Source organism: Monodelphis domestica, chromosome 2 (assembly GCF_027887165.1).
Source record: "Monodelphis domestica isolate mMonDom1 chromosome 2, mMonDom1.pri, whole genome shotgun sequence".
NCBI lineage: Eukaryota > Metazoa > Chordata > Mammalia > Didelphimorphia > Didelphidae > Monodelphis > Monodelphis domestica.
In genome coordinates this window covers 421,903,341-421,920,618 of record NC_077228.1, presented here as the reverse complement: position 1 = coordinate 421,920,618, position 17,278 = coordinate 421,903,341, and the positions used below count along the sequence as shown (strand labels likewise).

Genomic DNA, 17,278 nt, shown 5'->3' with positions numbered 1-17,278 from the left:
GTCTGCATATCTGCACTGGTGAGTCATCACACCAATTAATAATGGATCTTTTCAAGAATCAAGATAAATGAAAGCAGTGGTTCTTAATCTTTTGTATGTCAGGAGACCCTTTGGCATTCTGGTGAAGTCTATGAATATCTTCTCAGAATGTGTTTAAATATTTAAAATTAAATGAATACAATTAAATTAATAGGATTACAAAGGAAACAAATTATATGGAAAATATACTTTTCAAAGTGTTGAAAAAAAAAGAAACCCAAATGACCATCCATTACAAACCCCTGATTGAGAGAAAAATTAGTGAGTTAATTTTTATGTTATTATTATTATTCATTGAAATGTTGGAAAACCATCTCTTTTTTAAAAATTGAGTCTGATTCCAAACTGATATCTCTGTGACATGAAAATTCAAAGTGCACTCCTGAACATTGCTCTATTGGCATAGCACATTACTAGAAAGCCTAAAAGTCTTCTTCAATTCAATAGCTTAGTAGGTTTAAAGAGAATAAAATTAATCAAAGCTGCCTGTTATTCCACAGCTTAAAAAACAAAGAATTCACGAGCTGAAATGGAACAAAAAGAGATTCAAGGTAGATATCATCAACTTTTCACTTGCATGCAGATAAAACCAAAGGAACTATCCAGCATACAATGGCAAGCTATAATCCAAGTTCTTCATTCAAAGAGTTTTAGCATTAAAAACATTAAGGGTAAGTTGCTTAGAACAGGTTCTGAAAAATAGTAGTCATGAGTATCAGAGAATAATCTGAAGGATGTATACCATTAAGAGAATAGATCTTGGATTTGTTAACTGCACTGTTGGTTCCCAGGAACCAAAGGGTCAACAAAGAGATATAACCATTAAAAAAACCCGAGTACACATGTATCTATGTATCTGTGTGTATCCAGGGAATTTTTAATGTCCATTGAAAATGAAAACTGTAGATCCAATTATAAGAATGAGCACCTTTCCAGTTAAAGAAAGCCTGACTTTAAAGTTAAAAAATTTGGGTCATAGAATCTCATTATTTATTCACTGCATATATTATATGTGCTTGAATTTCTTCTGCTGTAAAAAGAAAATAAGCAGTTCTGTTCCACATGAATATGTTCTAAACAATAGACCACCAATCTACCATTTTCTGGTTCAAAGGTAAATACTACTCCACAACTATTACAAATACCATTTTTCAATGGTGAACTAGACAGACCAAGATGATCCGTGTAGCCATTACTTCTTTCTAAGTCTAAAGATTTCATGTAATGAATCTGATTTTAGATGAATTAATGTTTTGTTACTTCTAATTCTGTTAGAAAAATTAAGAGAAAGAACTTCTAAATTTCAGTGTTTCATTTGGCTGTGATAATGCTCTGTACAAATATATATATATATATATATATATATATATATATATATATATATATATATATCCCTCCATTCAAATCTTATAAAACAGCCACTGAAGAAGAAACTCCAGGAAATTTAAAGCAAAGGATCTCAGAAATTTCGCTCAAAAGATAACACAACAATGATTACTGATTTTGGATGTAGAAACTTAAAAAAAATTTTTTAAGAACTATGTTTTAATATAATTTATTTCCCTTGTAATCCTGTGTATCTTATTTTATGAATTGAAAAACATTCTTAGAAAGGGTCTAGATGTCCATAGTGTGTGTGTGTGCATGTGTGTGTGTATACACATATATGTACATATACCAAAAGGATCAATGGCACAAAAAAAGGTTAAGAATCCATGCCAGTTGGTAGTGGTGGTGCACACCTATAACCATTGTTGCCTTTGAAAATGAGTCTAATGATTGCTTTGAGCTTTGGAGTTCTGAGTTGTAGTAGGGCTCAAGCTGATCAAATATCTGCAGTAAATCCAGGAGCAGAGAGTGGGGAGGGAAACTGGGGAACCAGGTTGCCTAAGGAAAAGCAAAGTGGCCTAGATAGGAAACAGAATAGATCAGAGCTTTCATGCGGATGAGGATCAGCTCCACAGTATTTGCTGCATTTCTTGCTTGGGCAAGATAGAGAGAGACACGGAAAGAGGGAAGAAGGAAGGAAGGAAGGAAGGAAGGAAGGAAGGAAGGAAGGAAGGAAGGAAGGAAGGAAGGAAGGAAGGAAGGAAGGAAGGAAGGAAGGAAGGAAGGAAGGAAGGAAGGAAGGAAGGAAGGAAGGAAGGAAGGAAGGAAGGAAGGAAGGAAGGAAGGAAGGAAGGAAGGAAGGAAGGAAGGACGGGAAGGGCTCTTGCTGAAACTTCAGTTAAACAGTGAAAAAGAGAACCCAAATCCCCTGATTTAATTAATTAACCCAGTTTCCTCCCAATATTTCTTGGAAATGGAGAAAATACATAAATGAAGAGCAGCTAGAAAGACTAACTTCCAAATTTTGGGAAAAAACATCTTTTATAAAGTACATTGACTCTTTTAAAAGGAAATTATTAATAACTTTAATTGAGTAAATGTGAAAAAGCTAATGAGCATTACCTATTATAGCTATGTTTATTCAAACTTAATTTCTCCTAGAGATATTAGAAATAATCTCTACTGAAACAGAGATTGATTCCTAAACTTTCATATTTAACTTATTAGAGTATCTTGTCTCAAATGGTTATGTTAATTGGTCTTCTTGATAAAAATGGGAATGAGATTTTATCAGATAAAATGAAATTGATAATGAGGAATCATACCATGAGTGAAAAAAATCAAAATCAAGCAGCATTCATTATTCAGATATGTAACTTTAAAGTATAAATGATCTGGGGTTCAAAATCAAATTAAAAGAGTATAATTGCCTTTAAATTGACTAAAATTTAAGTTAAAAACTAAAAAAATGTGATCAGAGTATATAAGCAGGAATAAAGTTTCAGTCTTAGAATCCTTTTGCTTAATGAAGCAGATACAGTGAAGTGTCTTTCCCCAAGATCAAGATAAATGACATAGAAATGAACATTTCAAATGGGAAAGAGAAAAATATTCCTCAAATATATTTATATTGGCTTACAAAACAATGTTTTCACTCTGTATGACTAGGCAGCTCCAGAAAGTAATTCATTTATGCACAGTAAATTGAACTTTTCTTTTTTCTTTGCCTTGGGTTAGTGGTAAAAATATGTGGAAGCAATTTTACAGTTTAACTTTATTGAATTTTACACATCTTACATTCAAAGCATAATTCAGATTCTTTCATAGAATTACATAACTGGGATTCAAATTTAGAAACAAAAAAGGGGGCAAAATTTAATTTGTTTTGGCAAAGAAAATTGGCATTTGCACATGTGACATAAAAGGCTCAAGGAAATGAAAAGATATTTACTTTTAGATACCAGTAGAGCACTCAGCTAAAAAACTACCATCACTTACTATTATTATTATGGAGCCAGCCCATATCCTTCCACATTCATAGATATCCTAGAAAATGTCTTATATGTCACATATTTTATGCAATTCTTCATTGGCAATATGCAACAGCCTACTGTCATCTGCTATGTGTCTATTTTTTGGGGTTTCCTACAATTTTAATTCTTCAGAGATTTTAGGGTTCTAGGATTTGCAGTCATACAACAATAGAAAAAATAGTGTTAAAAAGATGGGCTTTACAATGGGGCACAGTTTGGAATAAATGAAAACACAGGCCAATAAAAAAAAAAAAACAGTCTTATCTCCTCTTGTTTAATTCTGCTGCTCAGAAGGAATGAAAAAGCAAGGAAGGATCCTTTGTGTAGTGCAATAGCAAAAAAAAAGGGGGGGGGAATCTACACCCCATAATCTAACAAGTCATCACTGACATGGCCACCTGAAGCATCTGTCCCAGGTATGACTAATGAAATACTATTTTGATGAGCTTCCTGTTTAATTGACATTTGGGCAATAATTTGTGTTTTCTCCCTTGGCTATGGTGATACTTGCTTGATAGACTTAAGGCCTCTTGGATCAACTTATACTTAAGTGGTTTCTGAGTCCTTCTGGCTTCCTCATGTGGCAAATGGTTTGCATTTATTAAACTTTTGAAAGAAATAGTGAGTCAGAGTTTTCATTTTTACCTATTTCCATTTTTTTCAGTCAACTGCTTATATGATTTGATTTGGAAGTGCTATAACAGACTATGTTTATATCCTTTATTTAAGTCTAGTATGATTTTGACTTCTAATCAAATAATGATCAGCTTTTAAATATAGCTGATTCCCTTCTTGAGCCTTCTTATTCAAATTATATGAAGGCATTAAGCCTTTGGTCTCTCATTTTTTGGTCCAAAACATCATTTTCCAACATAATTTTTATTGTTCTCTGCCCACCTTGCACCGGTTTCCAAATATCAAGGTGTATATTGATATCAAGGTGTAAGTTTGACATATCCTATCAAATTATTCATATAAATTTCTCTATTTTTGTATTGTATTGTATTGAATATTATTGTATAAGCTAGAATTACCTTTATGATGATTTATTTTATACTCAACATAAGCACTACAAAATGGGCAACAGCCAAGTATCCCATGAAATATTGTTTCCTGTCAATTTGGGAAACATAATAAAATCAACTCTGCCAACACCTTTGTTGACTTCTCTTATGTAGAATCTGTAAGCCCAATTTTCACTTAGATGTAACTTCTCCATCTCATTTAAATCACGACTGTCGAGTGTGACAATTTATTCGTCATTGCACACAGATTGTACATTGAGAGAACCAACAACTGCTAATGTTTGTAACTGTTCAAAGAACTGTGTGGTTCTTAGTATCTTCTATTCCCTTTTTATGCTATTTCACCAATGCCATTATGGAAAGACCAGAAGGTCACACAAGACTAAAGACTCAACTGAAGACTATTTTCCAAATCTTCATTATTTTCCAGGAAAGAACTCTTTGTCTCTTGGTAGGCTGGTTTTCAGAAAGCACAGACTTTCTAGTCTGGTCAAACTTGACAGAGCTTGTGTATAGCTGGCATAGCTTTTAAGAATCCAGGATCAGTTCCATACCACAATGAGGCATTAGAGTAGGGTTTTGTGAAAGTGTTTATTTTTAACTTAGAAAACAAAAGCTATTTACAAATGATAAGAATATGTAAACTAAATTCCTACCCTTCAAAAAAATGAAAGCAATTTTGGAACTTGAAATGAAGGAATTACTGATGTGGTTTTACATATACAGGAAAATGAGGGGTTGAGAAAATGGAAAGCTGTATTCTAAATAAATATGCTACAATCTGAAGAGGTGACAAAAACAATTAGAAAGGAAATTCCAAGTAAAATAAAGTAAAAGAATTGGTTGAGTGGTTGACAATATCACAAGGCAAATCTTGGAAGAGGATTAGTATCCATTGGAAACTGAAAATTCTAAACTCATGTATAAGCTTAGGTTAAATGTTGATATCATGCCATGAATAATGTTTTAAAAAAGAGTTAAGCATGAAGTTATGGCATTTGAAGAGATTCATTCTTCCATGGAGGTTATTTTTCTTTCTGATTCTAGACACATGCATGAGGAGTGGAAGTGGGGGAAGAAGAGATGCACTTATTAAACAAGAGGAATATAGAGGTCAAAAAATCATTCCTGTGTCCCCAATGTAAAAGCTGAGGCTAAATAGGAAAAAAAAAAAGCACTAAAGATAGGAGACTGAGACCACTTAGAGATTTCTGAAGGGAGATGATTGACAACTAAACTTCTTAGGGATGGTAGAAGAATTTTTCTCTAAAGCACTCCAAAGCTGAAGCACAAAGAAATAGCAGCTAAGCAGACCAATTTTAGCAAAGGGGACTTTTTATAATGTTCATCCCATAAGGTCTATAGGAGGGCAAACTCTTCTTATGATATCTAATGCTACTGAAGGTCAAGAAAACCAAGGTAAGGAGAATGAGTCTTCATCAGTAGAAAAGAAGAGGTTATTAACCAAACAGAGAACAGTTTCCAGTCTCTGGGCTAGATCTAAAAACAGACTGAAACTCTCATGATAATTATTGTTGGAGGGATGACAGAAAACTACTTTCTCAAGCACTTGGCTGAAAACTGGAAGGCTGATGTTTGTTCCAGTCACCATAGGAAGCCCTAAGGAATGAGGTAATCTTTTATTGAATATATATTCCTTAGTGTATATGCACAGAAAAGAAGTCTAAAGTAAGCTTCCACACTTTTTCTGACTATTCTAATAGACGTTTATGAATTTTTAAGGTAATTCTCTTTGTGGTTTTTAATATTCAGCTGCAAAAGTTAAAACAAAAAACAAAAACAAAAAACCTGAGAAATAAGTATGAGATGATCCAAGAGGCCTTAAGTCTATCAAGCAAGTATTAATATAGCCAAAGAAGAACAAAAACCAAATGTATACTGATCAGTTTTAAACCTATCCATTTTAAATTGTTTTTGAAAAAAGTCAATTTTCTCCTCATTCATCTGCTCTTCTTCTGACAAAAAAGACAGAATTGGCCTTTCTAATCTTTACTCATATAGGAAGACAAATATTCTTTGAACTGTAAATTTCCTAATTTTTGTCTTCCTTTTAGAGACTTATAAATGAAAAAAAAGACACAAAGGGAAGATGTTTTGACTTTGCAGATAAAATTAATAGCTCAGAGTTGACATTAAAAAATGGATTCTTAATTTGTGCTCTGAAAATACCTCCCCTTTCTCAACGCCTCCAAAAAGATCACAAAAGTCATTCTGACTACAGTCTAGTGAAGGATGATTTTTTTTTTATGGTAGAGGAACACCTCCTACCCTTACTATTTCAGGATGGCTTGGTTTGCCCCTGACAAACTGATGGTATTAAGATATAATGGGAGAAAACATAGCTTGAAAGATACTAAGAAGTCAGCGATGATGTGAATTAATTCACAAGAATAGTTATCAAAAGTTATGACAAGACAGATGTTCAAATGAAAAAACAATTCTTAGTTGTGAGAACTCTAAAAAATATTATTTTATTCAAACTAATCTCTTTTGAAAAAAGACCTGAAAATATATAACCAGTAGTTGGCTCTTCCTTAGAATTATGATTATTGATCAGTAGGACCTTAAAAAGGTCACATCATCCCTGTTCAAGTGGCTTCTCAGAAAAAAAAATCTGTAAGCACCTCCAATGGCTTATGTTTAATAGATGAAGGAATACTATTATCATGAAACATTCAAAACAAATAATAATCCTTCTTTAATAAAGTACATTCCTAAGGATATAATATAGCAGTGGCTAGGAAACAAGGAAGAAATTGAGATTAGATAAACCAGCAAAATTCCTCATGGCTTTAATGAAGGTAAAGCTCATTATGGTCTGTTTAGAGAAGTAACAACAAAAATTTCTACTTTTGATTCAGTTTCTATTTAATGAGTAAGAGTCCTCTTGTTGGAAAGAATAAGGAAGTGATTAGAATAATAGCAATAGTGAGAGCTAATACGAATAAAAGGCTTTTAAGTAAAGAAATAGGGAAAAGCACTTGGAAATGACAAATGTTTATGGAAGGATAAGAGAAAAGAATCTCTCAACTGAGAATCAATTGCATCAAGAGAAAAGAGATTTGGGAAAATAAGTTTAGAAAACAAAAGAGAAGAAAACAATTTAACTGAGCAGTTAAAAGTTTGTTTCCCTGATGGCTCAAGCCTTATTGATTTGTCTGGAACAGAGAATTTAGGTTACATGCACGTACAACAGGACAAGAGGGAACTGTTTGTTCCTTTACCTGTCTGGTAGCTAGAAGAAACAATTGAGCTAAATGAGACTCAATATTCCAAACCATTGAGTCGGCTTCCTGTAGACTGTTAGAGTCAGTTCAGGAAGAAGATGGAAGAAGTTAAAGGAAACTTGGTCCCCTGTGTGTACCTCTCCCACTCGAGGGAGAGCTTTGCAGCTCTCTTAAGTTTAGACTAAAATATGATGACCACATGTTCGGTCTGGAGTTTCATAGGTCTCATGAACTTTTGTTTCCTAGATTATTCAGGTGGGATTGGTTGAAGCAAGAGTCCTCTTTTTGTAATCCTAGTGCTTAACACTGTGCCTGGTCCATAGCAGGCAATTAACAAAAGTTTACTGACTGACCAACTGATTGATTGATGGAGCCCCTGTTTCTTTTGTTGGCTGTGACTAAAGTAGACATAATATTCACAGAAATGAAAGAAAGCATCAAAGAAGTTCAGGATGACATTACTTTTAATTTATGGTGTTAATTCCTCACCTTGATCAGGCAATTCCTTAAGCACTCCCCTTCTTATCAGCTCCTCTCTACTTTGTCTTGTGGATATCTTCCTTTCTAACACTTATAAAAAGAATAAGCACAGTTAAGAAATGAGTCATTAATGAGTTAAAATAATTAAGAACACTGAATAGGGACCCCAAAAGCATATCTGTTTACACAGAGGTTCACACTTTGTATTTATTTCCTGTCACCCAGAGAGATCTATTTATGATTTACTGATATAGCTGGAATGAGGACACTGCTCCAGCCCAATATTCTTTTGTCTCAAGAGTGGAATCAGTCCTTTTTGTTTTAGAAACACATTGGGGAAAGAATATGAACAAAGTCATTCTTTTTTTCCTATGGATATGAAAAATGATCATTGTAAAACTTCTCCTTGCCTAATGACATAGTAGAGACTATGTGTATACAGTATATAGGGATTATACTTTTGTACAAATCACTTACAATAAACCCAAACATTAAAATAATTTGGAAACATATATAATCCTAAAAATACTCACCTGAACAAAGTTCATCTAGTAACCTGGAAGAGGGAGAGTTTTCCTAGCATCTTCTCTTACATACTTTCTAGAAGATGGTTTTATATGAGTCCAGACAAATCATGAAATCAAATACATAGACACCGATGGAAGAGTATCTACAATTAATTCCTAGATCAGCACCCAAAATCTGACCCCCAATATAGCAGAGGGCATATATTTCTTTTTTGAATTAAAAAGATGTTTTATTTTACCAATTATAAGCAATAACAAAGTTCTACATAAGTTTTCCTGAAATTATATGATCCAAATTGTCTCCTTCTCTCCCATTCCTCCCCAATCCCAGAAAGAGCATTTATTTCCAAAAGAATAATTTGCTCCTTGCTTTTACTGTAGATGTAGAAATTTGTTATATATATGAGGAGATGCTGGGGACTTCGCTGCTTCTGTGTGACCATGATTGGCCCTGAGGGGATACAGGGAGCTAATGGACAGCTTGAGAATGTGGGAGGTAGTATCCAATGTGACTGAGGCAGGTGCATTTATGAAGCTCAAGAGAACAATTGAAGAGCCAGATTTCCATTCTTCATCTGTTGTAGACTCTGAGCCCTATACAACTGTTCCCTAAGGCCCTCATAATACAGGACCTCTCTCTTTTTAAAAAGTTAACATGTATTTTTATTCATTTCCATATATGACATAATATAATATGTAACATAACAGTAATAATTCACATGTCTTGTTATAAACATGTAATAAATCATAATAAATATGCTTATCCAAGAGAAACAAATTCTCACATTAACTATGTCCCCCAAATCTATCTTATTCTATTTATTTTTAAACAACCCTTCACATCCCTCCAGCCCTCTCCAAGCAGGCAGGTAATATGATAAAAGGTAAACATTTATTATTACATAATACATATTTCCCTGTTCATCATGTTGTGAAACAGGACATATATTGCTAATACCTGAGAAAAATTCATGCAGGAAATAAACTGAAGAATGGTATGTTCAATGTGGATCTCTCTTAGATCCGAGGAGTTCTATATTTCAATCTAAATTCATCACTCAGGTCCTGCCTCCAAATCAGATCTCAGAACTCTCTATCTGAAGAAAGCACCCCATCACAAAAGAATACTTTTAGTCCATATGCTTTTTTTTTTTAAACCCTTACCTTCCATCTTGGAACCATGTATGGTTCCAAGGCAGAGGAGTGGTAAGGGCTAGGGAATTGGTGTTAAGTGATGCTAGGAAGTGTCTTGAGGTCCTAATTGAACCCAGGGCCTCCAGGTTACTACTGAGCCACCTAGCTGCCCCCCTAGTTCATATACTCTTGAGGTGATGAAGAGTACAGTGACTCCAAGAATACTTTGTGCTCTGTAGGGCTCTGTCAGCTGCGTCAGAGGCTGGCTGTTTGGACGTTTGTCAGGGAATGTTTCTCATGTTATTAATTGTGGTTCTTTGAAATAAATCTCTCAAAGCTAGGGAAGAATACTATTCAGCTGTGATTACCATGTGGCAGGCATGTATAATGGATATGTCTGGATCTATCTATTGCCTTCTCTTCTCAGTAAATATACTTGTAAGAGCACTCCCTGGCAGGAAGAGTTTATAGAGATAATCAAAGCCGAGATACCCAGGGGGCAAAAAACATTTTCAAGTGATAACTCCTATCCAAATATGGGTTTCAATGTTAGTAATTTCTAGCTGCCAATTGTTTTTTTCTATCTATATGTCTTGTTTCACAAGCATTTTACTGAGAAATGATGCTGCTGGTTAAAAGGCTGCCATTAGTTCCTTCCAACCCTAGTCAAGGGGAAGACTCTGAATCCATGTGCCAGAGTCAGATTTGGAAAATGGCTCATAATTTATCTGTAAAAGGGTAAAGAGAATTATAATACACTGGTTGCTAGGATTTGGGAGTTGTTTTTAAAAACTACATTGGTCCCTCCTTTAATTGTCAGTTCAAATAAGCTCATTAAGTGCACAGGCTTAACAGAGATCATATGGGGAAAGACATTACAGGGCTCCCTAAAGGTTCTAACTGAAACATGTCTAGAAGTTCTAAGCCAAGTTGGCTCTTTAGGACCAGAGGTCATTACTTCCTGTGACTATAAACTAAAGGCACTGTTCTAAATGAACAAAAACGATTAAACACTGATATGAATTGGCACATACTCTTCTCTATCCATGAGTAAGACTCTAGACATCATGTCTTTTCTTTGCCCAAAATGAAAGAGAATTTTTGCCTCCTTTAAGATCAAAGAATGAGGTGGCTCAGCAGATAGAGAACCAGGTCTGAAGATGGGAAATCCTCGGTTCAAATCTGGCCTCAGACACTTCCTAGACTGTGTGACCCCTGGGCAAGACACAACTCCTATTGCCTAGCCCTTACCACTATTCCACCTTGGAACCAATACTTAGTATTGATTTTTAAGACAGAAGGTAAGGGTTTTTATAAAGAGTCCAAGAATGAATTAGGACCATTCAATAAGTAGCTTTCTGCCTTTGGCCCTCTAAAAAACCTTCTCTTCTTTCCCTTAAAAAAAGCAATATAAGATCTTGGAACACTTCCAGTTTTTTGTTTTGTTTGTTTCAGTTTTTTCAAAGTGGGCCCCAGAAGATTTTTATTTAGTTTTGGGTTTTCTGTTGCTTTAATCCTAACTTAATCTCAGTTAAAACCTGCTACCCCACAAGCTGCCCACCCCTTTTCCTCTCTGCAATATTCACTTGGGAGCTTTGAAGTGGCATGGATTTTCAGCCAAGAAATCAAAACTACAGCTTCTGCTCTTTCTCTGTACCTCCTGAAAATAGTTACTGATAGGAAAAAAACATTTGCTATTTGTTTGGCCTGTTGGCTGATAGTTCCTTTATATACAATGCAGATGATTACATGCTGGAGCCACTGGGAGACAGAGCCCAGAAAATATGCTGCTGGGGCAAGAAATTCCAACCATCCTTCTTACATGACTCCAAACACCTCTGTATCTAGTACTTCATCTTTTAAAATATTTGCCTCCTATTTAAATAAGTTCCTGGGCTGTTTGTGGAACACTTACCCTGGTCCTTGGGGGGAAAAGACAGCATGTGAGCTCTGTAATTTCCGTAACCCTGTTAGTGATACTCATTAGAAGTTTGATCCTACCCCATAGCACCAGCCATTCTGCAACTTCACAGTTTTTACCAACATTAAACTATCTTTGTCCAAACTTATATATCACCACTGATAAACAGGATTTCTCATTTTAAACACCAAAGACAAGTTTAAGACCCACACCGGGGGAAAAATGAGAATAAAAGGCTTAATACATTGCTTCATGTTCCTCCTATGCACCAAATCCCTAAAGAAACACACAGTCTTTATCAGAATGTCTACAACAGAACCCCTATGCAAATCCTGGTTTAAAGAAAAGACAGATACCAGAAATACCTGTTTCTAAAGAGTCCCACAACCTCTAGATAGGATTACGGAATAAAATGGCAAAGTGCCTTTAATAGCTGATATTAATATAGACTTTCTTCCAAAAAAGTTTAATTGTTCATATAATATTAATAATGGTTTCATCCTTCCCCTTTATGTCTGGAAGGGTATTAGTGATGCATTCTGTAGGCTATTTGGGGAGACAAGAATCCATCTAGGATATGAATGTAGTTCCTTCTGTTATATCTAGATTAGTACTTCCTCAAGAAAATCCATTTTTCTCTGGTGTATTTTTGAATGTATAAATTCTACCAGAGACACTTACTCACTAGATGACCCTGGGCAAGTCATTAAAAATCTCTGTGAGGGGGCAGCTAGGTGGCTCAGTGGATTGAGAGTCAGGCCTAGAGATGGGAGGTCCTGGGTTCAAATATGAGCTCAGACACTTCCCAGCTGTGTGACCTTGGGCAAGTCACTTAACCCCCATTGCATAGCCCTTACCACTCTTCTGCCTTGGAGCCAATATACAGTATTGACTCATTGACTGCAAGACAGAAAGTAAGAATTAAAAAAAAAAATCTCTGTGACTCAAATTCTCATCTATAAAACAACTGAATTCCAATTCAATTAAAATAATTACTTTCTATCACTGATTTATAAGGTCCTTGCTACTTTTAAATCTATGATCTTTTCAATCTATTTTTAGACAGAAATGTGAGGAGGAAAACAAAGAGAAGATCAAAAAAAGGTTTAGAAAAATTATGATGGCAAATCATTTTCATCATCAAGGTGTGCCAACACCTTGGACTGCAGCATCATAGTCTCAAAAGAGATTATTACAAAAGTAAAAAATTGTACTGAAGAGAAAAAAAGTACAAAAAGCATATGTATTAAGCCATGGATTCAAAGAGCAGAAACGTTCTAGAGGTAAGACAGTTGGTAAGGAACTACAGGGTTGTTTTGCAATATATCTGAAAGAATAAAAGAAACCAAAAACATGAAAAAAATATTACATCTTATTTATATTTAGAAAGGTGACCTAGAGAACCTCAATGCTTATCAACTAATATGCCTATTTTCCACCTAAAACAAAATCTTTATGAGGTTCATTTACAGATAAATTGCAAGTGATGAGGGCATTGGTGGGAACAGAGAGGATTTAATAAACAAAAATGTTTGTCTTGACCATTTACAAAGAAAAGACCATTCATTGCATCAAGTACTGGCTATACAAAAGGAAGGGAAGGAGAGGGAAAAGAAACTAATATGCATTTATATAGCACCTACTATGTACCTAGAACTTTACAAATAAGATTTCATTTTATCTTCACAGCAGTCCTGAAAGGTAGGTACTGTTATTATCTTTATTTTACAGTTGAGAAAATAGAGGCAAACAGAAAGGCTAGCCAGGATCACAGAGATTGTGTCTGAAGCCAGATTAGAACTTGTTTTTCTGACTTCAGGTGTTGTGCTCTAACCACTGCACCACCTATCTTTGCCAAAAACCAAACAAAATCCCCAGGAGGACCTACCTTCAAGGAGTTTAGCTTCCATCACCATGTTGACAACTAGGACTACAATCTGTGTTCACTGGTAGGTCTCACTTATGAGGTGAGATTTTAAGTTCTTCAGTGGTCTAGTTCCTGCCTCTGAATCCTCTTTGTATATGCAGCAAATTAGTGTAATGTAATACACAATTAAGCATTTAGTATTTAGGAAGGTGGGGGAAGAAAAGTTAACAAATTCTAGGATCTTATAAATGGGAGGATAGTCAGGAATGTATATCTCAAGACCTTTTTCATGGCATTCAAAGTCAGGGATACAAACTTCTTTTGAAGTGTCTAATGAGATTGCTTTGCCTAGGCATCAAGTCACTCCTGTTTACATCTGGCTTAGGATAGAGAACCTAAAACCCCCAACTTCCAACCACTGTTCAATGATTAAACATAACAAAGTATAGTGGAAAATTAAACAGATGTCATGTTATCTGAGTCTCCTGGGGCCATGTTGTGACGCGATGGCAGAAACCAAGAAAACAGTTTGTCTTATTTTGAAAATATCTTTTAAGAGAATGGCTCTTCTCTCTTTGTTCCTTCACTCATGCCAGAAGAAAAGTCCAAGGAACTGACTTTTAAAAATTCCTCCCAATAAGATAATTGCTTCTAGAAAAAAATCCCACTGACCTGACTAATAATGATAATAATGTTTAAAAGTTGCTAATACAAAACCAACAACTTTCTCTACCAAAGAAATAATCAGGGATCTGTCTCTTGTGTTTGTTTTCAACAAAAATTTCTTCTTTATCTCCCCTGGAACTAAGGAGGGGTAAGTACAAAGGTATCTTGAGTCTTTCAGATTAGGAGATTGGAAAAGGTTTTAACTGAGATTTCTATCTTCAGACTTCAAGTAGTACTTCAAAATGCATGGGAGGAGATCTCTGGAAGTATCATGAATTGTTCCCTACCAAGACTCTTGCTCCTCAGCCTTCTTTTTCCAGTGACCCCACTCTAAAATGATATTAACATTTCAAGATCCCACTATTCTGACAGAAATGGAGTGGTAAGGAACACCTTTCAAGATGGCAGGCAGAATAACAAAGGTATCTATAAACTTCTTGAAATTACCGTTTGAAACAAAAGGTATTTTGACTTCCTAGGGTGGGAGGTTGAAAAGGTAGAATGACACCTAGCAAAGATTAGTAATAGCAGAAATTATACTTCCCCTTCTAAAAAGGAATTAAGAATTTCCATAGTAGACAAACTCAATACCTCTATCAACTCTTTCATGTGATACAGACCAAAAGACTTAAGTCAAAGAGCAGTCAATCTCAGATAGACCCAGAATAACAGGTAAAACCAGGAGGACCAACTGCAAACTAGAATATAGGAGCTATATATAAGACTGTCTTCAACTTCATTCCTACTCTCTGGGATTTACAAACTATCTAGAAATGCCCACAAAAGACAGACACTCTCACTCATCCAGTTGGAATGAAAAACTATCTATTCAAATTGAATCTCAGGAAGAAAGCTTAAAATTGGAATACTGTTATAAAATTATCCTGCCAGTGCTGTAAAATATATACCCCCCCCCCCCATGACATAGTCTACATGGGAAGAATAAACTATACCACCAACATCCCCTGAGGAAAGCCTCATGAAGGAATCCAGCCTGATTCAGCTCAAACCACAGATGATAAACAGTATATTGTAAACAGGGCACTGGGCTAAGAAATAGAAGACTTACTTTGATTCCCAGGTCCATCACTGATTGGCAGTGTGACTTGATGTATGGACTTCAATTTCCTTATCTGTGAAATAAGGTTAGTAATACTTGTATCTCGTACTCTGTAAGTTTCTCATTTAGAGAAGCCCCTTAAAACATTAAGGGATTATACTAGACCTTAGATTTCATCAACAAAGGGAAAATTCTCTCTACCTATGCAATTTGGTGCCTTCTCTGCAATTTTTGGTCTTAAGAGAATTGCCTCCATAACAATAATAATGACAACAATAATAATAACAATAGTTATAAAAAATAACATTTACATAGTGTTTACTCTTGTTCAAGGTGGTATGCTAAGCAAATATTAACTGGTTTGATTCTCATGACAATCCTGGGAGCTAGGGCATATTATTAACCCTTTTTACTGATGGGAAAATCGAGGCAAGCAGAGGTTAAGTGACTACCTCAGGGTCAGAATGTGACAGAGACAGGAATTGAAATGGGATTCCCCTAACTTCAAAGCCAGCACTAAGTCTTAGTGCCTCTCAATAAACCTCTCTCCCCACCAAAAAATAAACTATGTATGCATGTTATTACAATAATAAACAGCTATAAAATCATAGGATAATAGGACTTGTGTTGGAATGGAGCTTAACTGGAGATACTGTCCAACCCTCTCATTGTTTAGATGAGTAAAGAAGGCTGAGAGAGGATAATTGCCTTGTCCAGGGTCACAGAGGCAATAAATGTCAGAGGTGGTATTTAATCTGGTCCTCTAACTTCAAAATCAGCACATTTTGATAAAGAATTGGAAGAGACCTCAAAAGCTATCTGATTCAATCTGCTTCTTTTATAGGTGAGGAAACAGGGACTCAAGTAGGTTATATATCCTGCCAATGACAAAGGATGAGAATTAGAAAGGGATTTGAACCCCAGTTTGGGTGGTTTATCCAGAATCAGAGAGTAAAGCAAAAGGCGCAATTTGAATACAAGTCCTCAGACTTAGTTCGGGGAAACCTAGAATTCTCCCCATTGCACTGTTATCTCACCTACTTCATTATAAACTCCTTTATTACATATCATGTTACATATCATGTGTTCAGCATAGTTAATTATTTGAACAATGGATATGCAAATCTTACTATATCAATATCTAGGATTAGTCAAATAACAAATGAAAATACAACTTATAATTTGTATGTATTATAAAAATTGCTGGACTAAATGAATACCTATCTTGAAACAAGATCTTCCCACTAATTAGAAATTCTATAGCTGATTCGTACAGTTTTTTTAATAGTTTCTATTAAGGTAGGAGATGAGAGACCTAACTGAGTGATTTAAAAGTTAAATATACTCAGTATACTAAGCCCATTTCGTAGGCCTTTGAAGTTTTTATTCCCTAATTAAATGATCAAGCACTGTATATTAAAATCTTACTAAATTCAAACTAATGGGGACATGGAAGGAGAAGCCAATACAAACTGGTAAAAAGTGTGACTCATAGAATTTTAATACTTTCAAGTATATACAGTAACCCATATTTAAAACTTAAAGATGGAAAAATATTTCTCTTTAAGTATCTTCTAGCTAAAAGGCACTGGCCTCAGATACTTTCTAACTGTATCACCTGAACAAGTAATTTAATCCTGTTTGCCTCAGTTTTGTCATCTGTAATCATAAAAACAATCTGATACTGGCTCAGAAATGAGAATAGTGGGTCAATGGAATAGGTTAGAAAATCAACACACAGTAGTTAATAACTATAAACCCAAAGATCCAAGCTATTGGGAGAAGAATTCATTATTTGTCAAAACCTGCTGGAAAACAAGATGGCAAAAATTGGGCAGAGACCAATATCTCATACTATACACTAAGATAAAAATCAAAATGGATACTTGATCTAGAAATAAAGGATGATGCCATAAGCAAATTAGTGGAACCATGGAAGTTTAACTGTC

The 17,278-nt window shown here is 35.0% G+C and overlaps 1 protein-coding gene across 7 annotated transcripts in view; it reads right to left on the bottom strand.

Moving 5' to 3' along the window:
- PHACTR2 (phosphatase and actin regulator 2) overlaps positions 1-17,278 on the bottom strand; it is a 283,035-nt gene that overhangs the window by 81,066 nt on the left and 184,691 nt on the right. For all 7 annotated transcript variants that reach the window (XM_007484658.3, XM_056818888.1, XM_056818886.1 and 4 more), the window contains one exon: positions 8,164-8,244. In XM_007484658.3, coding sequence (XP_007484720.2) covers positions 8,164-8,244 — 81 coding nt within the window. The remainder of the gene's footprint in view (positions 1-8,163; positions 8,245-17,278) is intronic.